The sequence below is a fragment of the Barbus barbus genome, assembly GCF_936440315.1.
Source record: "Barbus barbus genome assembly, chromosome: 48".
Lineage (NCBI taxonomy): Eukaryota > Metazoa > Chordata > Actinopteri > Cypriniformes > Cyprinidae > Barbus > Barbus barbus.
The window spans coordinates 14,830,726-14,843,638 of NC_136726.1; the positions used below are offsets into that span (position 1 = coordinate 14,830,726).

A 12,913-nucleotide genomic window follows, 5' to 3' on the forward strand; every position below is an offset into this window, starting at 1 on the left:
CCATTTAATTCTAGGGAGAAATCCTAGGGTTGTAAATGGACATGTAAAACCGTTTCTGGAGAATGTTTGCCCTTAGCTAAGCCACATACCTTCTATGTAGATGTCAGAGAACAATTTTAAATATTGTATCAATGCATTCTATGGCACCTTTAAGATTAAAAATACCTCAGTTTAATGATTCAAATAAGAAACATGGTAACCTTCCACACTAAAAATCTATTTTTATTCATATTGAAAATAACATCATTCAAAAATGAATGAGACTTGGGACTCCATGTCGATGGCAAACCATTGCCTGTGCAATGTGGCAGCCATCAGCATACACAACCCATGTTTTGCAAAATAAATGACACATGAGCTTTAAATCCTAATGAGCTTTCTCTGTAGGAATCATCAGTGAGAATAATGTAAGGTGGGGGCGACATGAGATATATCGATTGAAAACACTCAATGCAAGTATTGATGATAATACTTAAAACAACAGTGAAAGGTATTGATAAAAATATTTAAAAATCTGCAATTCTATCAAAAACTTTGGGACGCCAAGTATATACATATATACTTATATATATATATATATATATATGAGTATATGTGTGTGTGTGTGTATTAATGCATTGTGCTGTTGTTCTGTATTGAAATTAGTCAATTCTGTGCAACTATGCATAGCATTCCAAATCTGTTACTTATGAGGTTCCATCTGAGTTAAGATGCAGCCATAAAAAAGCTGCCGATGTTGACAGAAGGCTGTATAGCAGCTCAAAAGGTTTTCTAAAAATTGGAACTCTTTATAACCTTAAATGTTTTGTCAAAATGAAATATAAAAGCCCTTTAAGATATTGCTTACAATAATCTAGGGATGTCTTGTGGGAGCAGTTTGGGTGATGTGACAACTAAGTAACAAATGGATCATGTTGTAACAACGCGCGCACACACACACACACACACGTTCCCCCTCTGTGGTACAGTCTGTGTTCATCATCACACTGACGTTGCTCATCTCGTCCTCGAGGCTGTTCTCATTATTGGGTTGCTAGGCAACTCTTTCGTTCTCCAGCAAAGCACACACACTAATCTGAGAACCTAAATGTAAGCCTGTGATACAGGCAGGAAAAGGGGCATACCTCGTTCCGAAGTGAGTCCTGGATCCGGTCGGAGAGTCTAACGCTTCCCCTGGCTTTGGTGCTTTGTCCTTGTCCACATGCTGCAGAACTGAATTGGCTTCAGGGCCATGGGGTCCTTTCATCTCTGGAGGGTCCCCCCACAGCTTTGAGGTTCGTTGCGTTGGGGTTTTCAAGGGTTCTGGTGGAATTGATCCAGGGGGTGGAGGTGGGACAGAGGAGGGCATTCTGAAAGAGCTCACGTTCTCCTCAGGCAAAGCGTCCTTGTAAAGTGCATTGCTCTTTATGGCAGGTTTGGGTTTTGGTTTGGACAGGATCTGAGACCTGTCCACCAGAAAGGCTTGTCCATCTGCATAGACGGTGCATGTGTCCAGAGTCTCGCCTCCTTCAGAAGACAAGGTGGAGATGCTGGACACAGTAGAGATGGTGCTGGTGGTCTCCAGTTGAGGGTCACCACTGCTCCGGCTGTCTACCTCAATGCCCGAGTCAGTGATTTGTTCATAGGGCTCTAACGGTCCTGGAGGGAAGCTGGGAGGTGTGCAGTTTGTGAGGACGGTTGGTCTCTTGATTTCGGAATTCCCACCACCTAACATGGGATAATAGGGAGCAAGAGAAGGCCCTTTTGTACCGTTTGTTTTCTGTTTGAGCAGTTCAGCTATAGTCCCTGCCTGGTCTTCAGGAATGTCAAAACTGTTGGCAAACTCCAGCGGGGGTGGTAGGGGTTCAGCAAACACAAACTCTTCATCGATGTCGACAGAGGCCAAGGGCGGCGGAGGGATGCCGAACGGCAGCTTAACGGGCTCATCCACTGAGCTAACAGTTATGATGGTCTTGCCATGTGGAGCAGCTGATAGCGCCTTGGGAGCTGGGGGGTTGGTGGGAGCTGGCTGGTTGGGATCGCGAAGCTCCCCAGGGGTGTTGTCGGGACTCACTGCCTCATCCCTGTCGCCCTCTGACAAGCTGTTATCCTCCGATTTTGCCCCATCTGTGGTATGTACCATCAGCAGACCAGCTGACTTCTGCTGAGAAGTGTCCACAATGTCAATCAGCATGTTCTTCTTCTCCTCAGGCCTCTTCTCAGGCTTGCCCAGATCAAGCTGATACTTGGATTCAGTCTCATATTTTGACTCCGTCATCTGCCTCCGCAGGCCCCCGCGGGGACGGCCCATGGTAGCGGTACTTGAGAAGCCAACCTCAACATTTGGTCTAAGCTTGGTGTCGATAAAAAGCGGTTTATTGAGATCAAGTTTGGATAGGTCGCTCTTTAGCGGAAGAGGCTGTGATTGCTCCCTCATGGCTCGATCTCTGGCAGCTAATGCTAAAGCTAATGGTGAATTGGGGTCTAGTGGCTTGCCTGTCACTGGGTGAACGTAATTCCCACTTCCTGAGCTGTAGGTCTTATGAGCAGGCAGACTGATCGGGCTGTGTCCTGTACGGGTGTTCAACAGTTCCCTTACCATGGTGGGCTCAGGGCTGTTGAAGTCTGTCACGTTACCACCACCTCTAGGGATGCTAAGTAGTGATGAGGGAGGTGCCATGAGCCTACGCAGCCGCTCATCGCTGCTAAACATGCCCTCATCAATAGACTTGGAGTGTCGGAGACGTGGGGCTGGTGTAGGGACCACGTCCTCATCACCTGCATCTGTTGACTTAAAAGATGGGGAGTTGCGATGAGCATCAAGCCTCTTCTCCCTGTCTCTAACTGCACCAGCAATGGCAGCTGCAAAGGGACTGGCTGTATTTAAGCCATCTTCAGGACACAGTTGTCCTGGGTGATCCGGTGTGGTCGTCTCAATTTCCATGCTGCTCCCTTGACTGCTCTTACCGCTGCTGCTGGTGGAGGGCTCTTTGATTATTATGGTTGGAATCGGGATGGAGCAGGTTTTCTCGGGACTGTCTTCTACGTTGGGCTGCTTGACAAGCATTCCCTTCCTTCTGGCAGGCTTGTTGGGCACAAACAGTCCAGCTTGACCCATCTTACCCACATCTGAGTAAGGGTTTTCAGGAATTTGGGCACGGCGCATATGAAGACTCTGCTGGGCTGTTGGGCTGTGATTGTACCCCTCAGAATTGTACTGCTCGGGACTGTCTCTGTAATACATGCCCTGATCTCTACACCCAGCACCTTCACCTCTGTCTGGGGCTGTACTGTTTGCATTAGGACTCTGTGAAGTAAAGCCTGGTCTGATGGTGCCATATCCTCGACCAGCTGGGACAGGAGCATTATTATGAGGTGGAGATGGAGGGGAGATGGCTGGTGGTGGTGGAATATCCTCTGATGTGTCAGGCATTGAAAGGCTTCTTGTAAATTTCAACATTGGTGGAGTAAGGAACTGCTTCTCTTCTTCGGTTACTCCTGTAAAGGAAAGAAGAAAGAAAAATCAACAAATCAGCATGCCTGGGGATGCAATCACCATCCAGAAACAGTAAATATGACGCCACAAAGCAAATTATATATCTTGAAAAATACGTCACATCAGTGAAAAAGCCTCCAGCAAGAGTGGGCTGACCACTGAGTGTAAGTAAACCAAGTATTTGTATAATTTCACAAAGAGCTGAAAGACTTTGTGTGCAATTCATCAAAATAAAGGACTGTGAAGATGTACTTCAGTGACAAAACAAAATGAAACAACCACGCACCTATAGATGTTTGCCGCCTTATGGTTCCCTTTGGTAGACCCAGGAAGGGGCCTCTAGGACTCCCTGGCTGTTGTGACGAGTCTACTGCTGTATCCTGACTATTGCAAAGAGACTGCAAAAAAACAGAATAAGGCTGACATGATAATAAGAACAAGCAGAATGCAGCACTTTTGAAAGAGCGTCCATTCAAACCAGGCATCACATAATATGTTGAAATGATTTCATAAAAAGAGACTGAGATGAAGAAATGAAAATAATCTCAAGCAGTGAAGCATACTCACAAGCCTGTGCATAACGTCATTCTAATTTAAGCATCAAAAACCAATATAGCATGCACGGGCAATGGTTGTACCAGACTTGCGAAAAGCGATTATTACAGTTAGGATATAACACAATTTTCTACAATGCCACGGGAGACCAGAACTCTAGAGAGCATAGGACAAGGCATGCTTACATTCATTTCAGGGCTGACAGCAAAACACTTGCTAGTTGGACGTGGTTTGACTGCCGCCACCCTCACATCTGCATTGTCCCACATGGGTTTCTGGGGGGGCACGACCTCATCCACTTTATCTGTAAGACAACAGCATCTCAAATTAGAAAGCAGGAAGCTACATTAAAAATAAGCTCAGTATCAAATATTTCTAATTTCCTCTAACAGTATCCTCAGTGCAAGGATCCAAACCGAGCAAGAGAGGCGACAGAAATAGGTACAACGACAATGGTCAAGGTCAAAGCCGTGCAAGCGCTTCCTGGTTCCGTTGGAGAAATCTTAGCACTTCTTTCAACGGCCACTGCGCAACATGCTAGCATTTTTTTAGACAGCTCCCATGCATGGGATGATTACTTAGTGTGACTTGAAATACAATCCTCTTCTTCAGACCCTCATTATCTGAAAGCTGATCATCTATACAGAAATGGAGGAAAGGGAAATTCAGAGTCTGATTTTCCTAGCATAAAAGTCATCAAGACTAAATCTGATAAGTTACACACACACACAAAACCCCCTATACATCTGGCATTAAATGTGCTTCATATCTGGATATTCTTCAGTTGGACTCAATTTATACTTTATACTGTTCTTTGCGATCACACTTTCCTTACTTTCGAAACATTTCCACAATAAAAGATATTGATAGGGCTTAAAAGAGAAAAGAAGAAAATAGAACTCATTAAAATGAGTGAACAAAGTGCACAATCGCAGTATTTGATGTGTTGGATAATGATTGTAGTATTACCTTAATTATGCATTTTTATACAGACAATAAAATGTGCATTATCATTTATACCTTTACCAAAAGTGGTCAGAATTTGTCTCTGGCCACCTCAGTACGTGGTTTCAGTGATCCAATCAAAATACATTTATGTGGTCAAGCGCTGATCATCCAAATGTGATCTGGAAACGCATGTTAATGTCAGGACTAAAGGGGGCCACAGTTACACCGTTTCATTCAGCATTACATGGATATATATACACTCAGGCTTTAAATATAAAATCCCATCATACCCCTGAGGCAAAACTGAATATAAAAAAATGACTAAATAATAAAAAGAAAATATACTACCAAAATTGGCCATTCAGGAGTATAGTTTATATTCATAACCGAAAGCCTAACTGTGCGTTCACACCGCCGGCGGCGAGAGCGTCAAAATTCGCCCTGGCCGCCCTGACTGAGACGCTGTAGAAAAGATTCGTGGACGCGCTGACGCTCTGACGTAGATCGTATGCTCGTCTTGTATTTAAAGGAGCCGCAAAAGAAACAAGAAGGTTGAGCCAATGAAAAGCCATTTGTGTGGTGTGGATTTGTGTTCATGGTTAAGTGCTAGTCTAATTTCAACATTATAGGAGACATTTACTAGCCTTGGTCTTTAATTAACATAAATTTGTGTGCAGCCTACATTACAAACTGTCCAGATTGAAGTGTAGCCTTAATGTAATTGGTCAAATCGGTGTTGTTTTGAGCAAATAAATTGCATTCCCGCTGAAAAACAAACGTTGTAGCGGGAAAATGTACCCTATAATTTTTATTTATTTATCTCCCTGTACACAAACAGGGACACGTCAAATATTATCGGGAAACCCGCCTCAGCAATAACTAATCTCTCTTCCATTTTGCATGGGAACTAATGTGGTCGGAACCAAAGTTTACAGAACTGCGTTCTCTGGAACCCTCTCAAGCGGAGGACTTCTACATTCCGATTGGTTGCCGCCCAACCGCGTCATAGCTCATTACCATAAAGTTGACCTGATTTCAACTCTCCTCGACGCTCTCACCGCCCAAGACTCGCCGCGCCGCTCTCGCCGGAGCTCGCCGCCGGCTCTCATTGAAAATGAATGACTTCCGGCCGCTTTGACGCTCTCGCCGCCGGCGGTGTGAACGCACAGTAAGACTGCAGAAGGAGTATGCATCTGTTTTACAATCAGGGTATCCTTTATAATACCTAAATATGGATTTAAAATGACTCTCTTTAATGAACGCAGTATCAATGCTGTTTTAAGGACACAGCAGGAGTACTATGCAGCCAGCCACATTATGTAAACATAAAACTAATGCTTACAACGGTTCAGAAATGATCTCCTTCAAGAAGAAAAAGGAGTCCATTCAGCAGTCTAAAGATGCCGTATCATATATATGCAACAGTCACACATCATCATATTCCTGGTCAATGCTAACAGTGGCAATAGATTTACACTGAAACATGGCATTACATTTTGCAGGTGGAATGTTTCTATATTAAACATATGCAGCATTATTTCCATGGCAACATCTCGTTTCAGAGTGATTCAAAGCTGGAGCGGTCCCTCGTATGATAATAGTTAAAGTCCCCCTGTAGTGAAAATAAAGATCTTTATGTTATTTATTTGTCTATGTGGTGTTTTTAATATGCTTTTAGACAAACCATGTGCCAATCCATTAATCAACACCATTGTTGAGTATTTTCTCCTTAAAACTGTAGTTTCCCAAAGGCTGACCCAGAAACGCGGTTTGAAACAGCCCTCGGTTTGCTACGTCACAAAATTCAACAACCAATCACGTCAACGGATAGATTCCAATCACTAGCATGCAAAAAATACCAATACCAAAAATAAATTAGAGCAAAAAACCCATGAAGCCATGGTTCATTGTGAATTTAGAACCGCTAACTTGCATTATAACCCGTGGCAATAGTGAAAAAGTAGCCCGGAGTCAGACCCACCTCTCCCGCATCGGCGTATGCACTTCACACACATATGCTCACGGGCACGAATTGGAATCACAAACGGCTGCATTCAGTCTTAACGGCATTTATGGACAACATTATCAAGTATGTAACTTTAATGGATGCTACAGTATTCACTGTAGTTGTCCGCTAGTAAAGACATAGTTTTATCAGTCATTATCCATGTATGCCATTGTTTCGCGTTTACTACAGTTCAGTGGATCAGGAGGCGCTGGCTGGTGTGACTGAGTGGAGGCGGGGCTAATCTGCATATTTATAGATCCGCGTATAGTAAATGAGGCAAGGGTGTAGAGCAGGGCTATTCAATTAACTTCATTTGAGGGCCGGATTATCGAATTGAACATTTGAAGGGGGTTGGGGGCCTATAAAATTGGAAATTAAATTGAAATGCATATTCAGCAGAAAAATTAACTAATATTACCAACAGTAACATCTATAAAAGGTTAACATTAGTGCTGCCTGCCATTCAATAATTTTTTTTTCTGTAATTAATTAAAAAGATTTGACTAAATGCATATTAATATATTTGTGTTGACATATTTTCACACTGAACTTCCAAATTTATATAGAAACAACATAAAGATGGTATATTTTAAATAAGTTTTTAATTGCATCGTTTTACTAGCCTATTATTAACGAAGTATCATTGATACGAATAATGTTACTGTTGTCTATTAAATCTATCTTTTCCTTTAATTTTAATTAATTATTACAGTATAATTTAAATGTTATATTATTTTTAAAAATTTAATAGGCTTTGAAAAATATAACAACTTTTTATAAGTGAACGTAAAACAATTTTCACATAAACTATAAATTGAATGCATAAGCTATATTGACTATTCTTTATTCAAGCAACAAAAGTTAATCAGCAAGCAGAGCAGTCAAGTGATTTCTCTTTTTCTTTAGTTCTTTGAATTACATCAGACTAAAAGCAGTGTAGTTTCTTTAATAAAAACCTGATGCACATGACGTGGATGTGACACACATCCAATTTTCTACCAACTCTTTACAGTCATTTAGGATTATATAACTGATGTTTATGAGGTAACTCGCCAAAACCACGTATTTTTACATCATTGTGTGTGGTTTTGTCCATTGAAACGTTGGCCCACTTGTCTGAAGCTTATGAGTACAGCCAGACATGCAGATTTTCAAACTATACTTCCTGCTTTGATAAAAATCTTCATCCACTGTCGACGCAATTTATCGCCAAAAGTTATGACCGATAACACTGTCTTTAAACTTCTTTAACGTTAGAATTGTGTGCATCTCATAACTCCCTCACACAAGCGCTTGTCAAAACTGCCATCTATTGATGTTGTGGTCTCCGGTAGATTGTTGTAATTGCGTCTCTCCCTTTTCTTTTTGGCTGGCCCGGGCCAGTGTTGCCACCTTGTGGACAAACTAAGTAGTGCAAGAACAATTCAAGGCGAATGTGCAACCTGCGTACTTTTCCTCGGCCATAGCCCTGGTGTAGAGTTACATTCAAGCTATTTTAAGGCATGAGAAAATAATTTTCACAAGAAAAAAACATTTAAATATGACATTCTGATGATCAAAGATGAGTTTTAAGGGATAAAATATTTGACTGCAGGGGGACTTTAAAACATAGTTCTTTAAAGGGAGAAATTATCTTAAAATGTCCAGCTTCAGGATTTTATCTTCTCCCTGAGGAGTGAAATGGAGGCAGGATGTATTGTATCAGTGAGAACAAGAACTTGTATCTGGAGCCAGGTTTTCAGCATGGGAAATTCATGGCTCTTGTTTTCTCAAGCCTATCCTTTTTATAATAGAGGGCAGGCTATTGAATAATATATTCTTACATTGCACTTTTGAAGATCTAGGGGGTCAATAAGTGAAGCTAAAGGCTTATGGAGCATTTTGCAGTGTAAACACATTTGATCTGTTTTCACAGTAAGCAGTTTTCAATTCAACTGGTAAATTTTGATTATTGGAGAGAATATAATTATTTGCACATTTCTTTTACTGAATCATATCAAAAAAGTCAAATGTTGTGAAACAAATAATCACTACCGTTGCTAAGCTGAGGTGACAAATATTTAAAGAGTGCTTAGGGAAAACTCACCCTTCTTTTTCCTCAAAGTGGCTTTAACATAAAAGAACAATTCAGCTTTATTCAAGTATTCAAATTCAGAGATAATTTCCAGAAAACACGACGAGGAGAACCAACGTTTGGAATACACTGTATTCCTCCACATGGCATTGACCTGTGCATAATGTAATGCCATTTTAGACGGAAAGCAACAACAAATTCATGCAGTTAACTCTCCAGCACTACACAAGACAAGTAGGTTAGTATCCAATATAACAAAAAAGACAATTCATTTCTTATTACACAATATAAACAAGAATTGAATACGTGTTTAATACTGCTTACCCTTTGTGCCATTGTTTAATTAGTAATTATTAAATCAGCATGACCAATCAAACCCTAGATTTAGCTGTGGTCACCAGAATAAATCTTTCATAATCCAAAAAGAATCCGCTCAGGTGAAATGCGTCATGCTTTAATAGTGAATGTGAAGGTAGTACTTTTGTTTTGTTTTTTAGTGGGGACTACACAAAAACCGAGACACAAAAAGGCCATATAATCACAAACCTCCATCTTAAAAATATATATATATATAACAAAGTCACATGCATACCAGGGGAATCACATTACAATTTGTACATACATTTCATAAAAATAATTTTGTAAATAACTGTATCGTACCTTTATCCACTTTTAGGTCAGCATGCAGGAAAACAAAACAACATCAAAGTTCATTTCATAATGAACGGTGGCTGTAGAATAACAACAAAAAGTGTCACAGGTTAAAAATGCATTTAGGGGCCGTTCACACAAGAAATGTTTTTGCTTTCAGAAATAACTAGACAGTTGAATGCGATGGATTTTTAAATTTAGTTTAAATCTTGATGTTATCTTAAAAAAATGCAGCTCTTATGGTGCGAGACACCAAAAACACACCAAAATGCAAAGCAATAACTGCCAAGACAAAATGCAGGAACACAACCAGTGTGAACGGTCCTTTATCTTGTAAAAACTTATTAAGTAACACCAGACACTGGATGAGATGTTTCTGCTTGCCATGACTGTGCTTACCTAGGTCTTCTAGCTCTGAGGTCATAGATTTTGAACGCATGGACAAGGCTGTGGAGGGAGCCCTCCGTGGTGGCAGTGGCGCTATAGCAACAAACCAAAAAAAAACATACAGCAGATATAGTAGATGCTTAGCTATAGGCTGTAGCATCCCCATGGGGAGGCATTGTATACCACATTAACTCATGCCGAGGTTTGCCGATTCTCATTTTAAAAAATAAATGAGAGCGAAGAACTTAAAAACACAAATTAGCAGTGTTAGTAAAATCAAAAACTACTATTAGCATTATGGAAAAGCAATGGTTAGAATTACATGAAAGGAGTTTTGTTTGCTTCATTTTCAATCATATGATTAAAATGTTCCTTCATAGCTCAGGTAGTCGAGAAATCCTCAATAAATCAAGACGTTTACCTTTCTTTCGAGCCGTGTCATCAGGGTCTAGATTTCGACTGACCGTCACCACTTTGATAATTAAGTGGTTGCCGCCGTGACGAATCATGTTGACCACTTGTTTGTGGCCCACTTTGACGACATTGTCCTGGTTCACCTATAAAAAAGAGGAACAATTTAGCTTGTTTCAGGCATGCTCAGATGTTCACAAAGCAATAATTAGTCAAATGCGCTTGTCACAAAATGGCACTGATGTGCATAATTCATTTCCTGCTTTTTGCTGTTTAAAAACACAATGAAATGGTTTGATTTTTTGGACATTTTTTGTGTTGATATGGCTGGACATATGATTTGTTCATTAAAATAAAGCCTTCTGTTTAAGTCACACAGCCAAACCACAGCTATGTTCAGAATTGTCAGCTCAATGCATGCTGCATATTTACTGCAAAGTATATATTTCATGATGTAAAATATGAAAAAAAATCAAAAGTGACAGTAAAAACCTTTAACTTCTGTATACTACATCATAGTGGAGTAAATTGATTTTGAGCATTCAGCTACACGAGAGGTTATAAATTCTTGCTGGATTGTAATGGTGTCAGTCATCTGTCATGTGTGTCATGTGTTCCCGCCTCATGTTTCCATAGTTGGTTTGCTTCCTGTCCTTGTTATATGTGATCATTAGTTAATTCTTGTCCAGATGTGTTTGTCTCGTTATCTATGATTTACCTGTGTATTTATAGTCCTGTCTGTTCAGTTTGTTTTCGTCTGGTCTACTCGTTACTCCCCGGTGTTCCTGTCTGTGTCTTGCCCTGCCTTGATGTCATCAGTAAAGACTATATTATTTGAAGTTATATCCTCGTCTGCGTGTTCCTTGTTCCTCCTCGTGTGTGCACCATGACAAATGGTCCCTGGCAACTACCACAAGCATCAACACCAAAGTTACACTAACCTACCAGCTATCACTACCTCATTCATTTCCCTACTTAAACCAACACAAAATCATTATTTTATCCAGTGTGTTTTTAAATGACCTTTTACCTTATAAATTTTCTTCATATACACTTAAACGGTCACAATCCTAGTGAGAGCTGTCATTGTAAAGGCATCAGAGGGCAGTAAATCAAAATGGGGTTTAAATGTTAAAGCGGGACATTCAATCTGCCACTGAGCCATTACTGGTGAGCTAAATCGAATTCAGCTACAGCAGAAACGATTTGCAAGTGGTGCTAACTTTTGATATATGTGCAACATTCATCACCAGATATTTTTTCATCATCTCTTTTCAACAAAGGTGTAGAGTCCAATGACTCCAACCAGACTAAAAACATACTCTGAGGGAGAAACAATCTGCATTCAACATTTTTTACTTGCTGCATGAAAGTGGAAAACAAACTCCCACAACTATTTGAAGAGGTTTTAAAAATTATTTTTGACAGCTCACAACTTCAGACCACAGAATGTTTGGAAACAATACTGTATTTTTTAATTTTCTGAAGAAAACTGGGCAGCGCTTGCTCGTGCAAGACTCACCAGGATGTTGTGGGTGGATGCAAAGTCATTGCTATGGTGTTCAGAATGGTTGCTAGGGTGTTCTGGGTGGTTGCTAGGTGGTAGATTATTGATGAATGCGTAGAAAAGTAGTATTACACCTAACAATAACATGCCACACAATTTGACAATCACAATTGTCATTCCCTATCAAACTCAACCTAAATTATAAGCAACAGCAAGTGATAGCTGCCTTAGCAAGCAGCGCTAATGTCTACGATAAATATTGATATTCTTTGATACAAATTGTCAAATAAAGGCAATGCAGGCAAATTAGAGAGACACCCCTGCTCCTGTGGCATTTCTCAAGCAAAATGAGAAACACAGGCACTACGAAACAGATCAGCAGAGAGAAAATGAGAGAGGTGGGTTTGAAGAGATTTTAGAGTATGCCTTTTACCGAAGAAAAGGTTACGTGAATAAGCTTGGGTAACCTAGGAAACAGCCGAGGAGCTGAAGTCGTCTTCATGACGAAGAGAACTGAGCTGCTCCTTTTATTCCATCGTGTGTGTTTGTGTGATTCATAAATGCTGCGAGTGTGATGAAAGCAAGGGACTACGTATGTGATTGTATGAGAAAGAAATTGCCATTCGCTCCAATTAAATAAAATTAGCTGCAATTAGAAAGCAAGCCATAATCAATGTGGGATCGGGTGTGAAAGGCCCACATGGAGAGCCAGGTCACTAAAAAAAAGTAACAGCCTTTAACATCAATCACCGTTATCTTTTCTACATCTCTCCCTATTGTGGATTTTCATACTGCGCATTCCAGAAAACAAAATAACTGCATTACATCTTCGAGCTTGACCTTATGACAGATGATGTAAATTTAGAGATTGAGAAGGAGAGAGAGAGAAAGCTCTGT

At 40.5% G+C, this 12,913-nt stretch overlaps 1 protein-coding gene across 1 annotated transcript in view; it reads right to left on the minus strand.

Annotated features, from left to right (window-relative positions):
- The window catches only part of LOC306866881 (SH3 and multiple ankyrin repeat domains protein 2-like), a gene marked incomplete at its 5' end in the record, with an annotated part of 95,239 nt that overhangs the window by 4,750 nt on the left and 77,576 nt on the right, over positions 1–12,913 (minus strand). Inside the window, 5 exons of the mRNA XM_079412299.1 lie at positions 1,125–3,477; positions 3,762–3,873; positions 4,216–4,334; positions 10,111–10,191; positions 10,520–10,655. Of these exons, the coding sequence (XP_079268425.1) occupies positions 1,125–3,477; positions 3,762–3,873; positions 4,216–4,334; positions 10,111–10,191; positions 10,520–10,655 (2,801 nt within the window). The remainder of the gene's footprint in view (positions 1–1,124; positions 3,478–3,761; positions 3,874–4,215; positions 4,335–10,110; positions 10,192–10,519; positions 10,656–12,913) is intronic.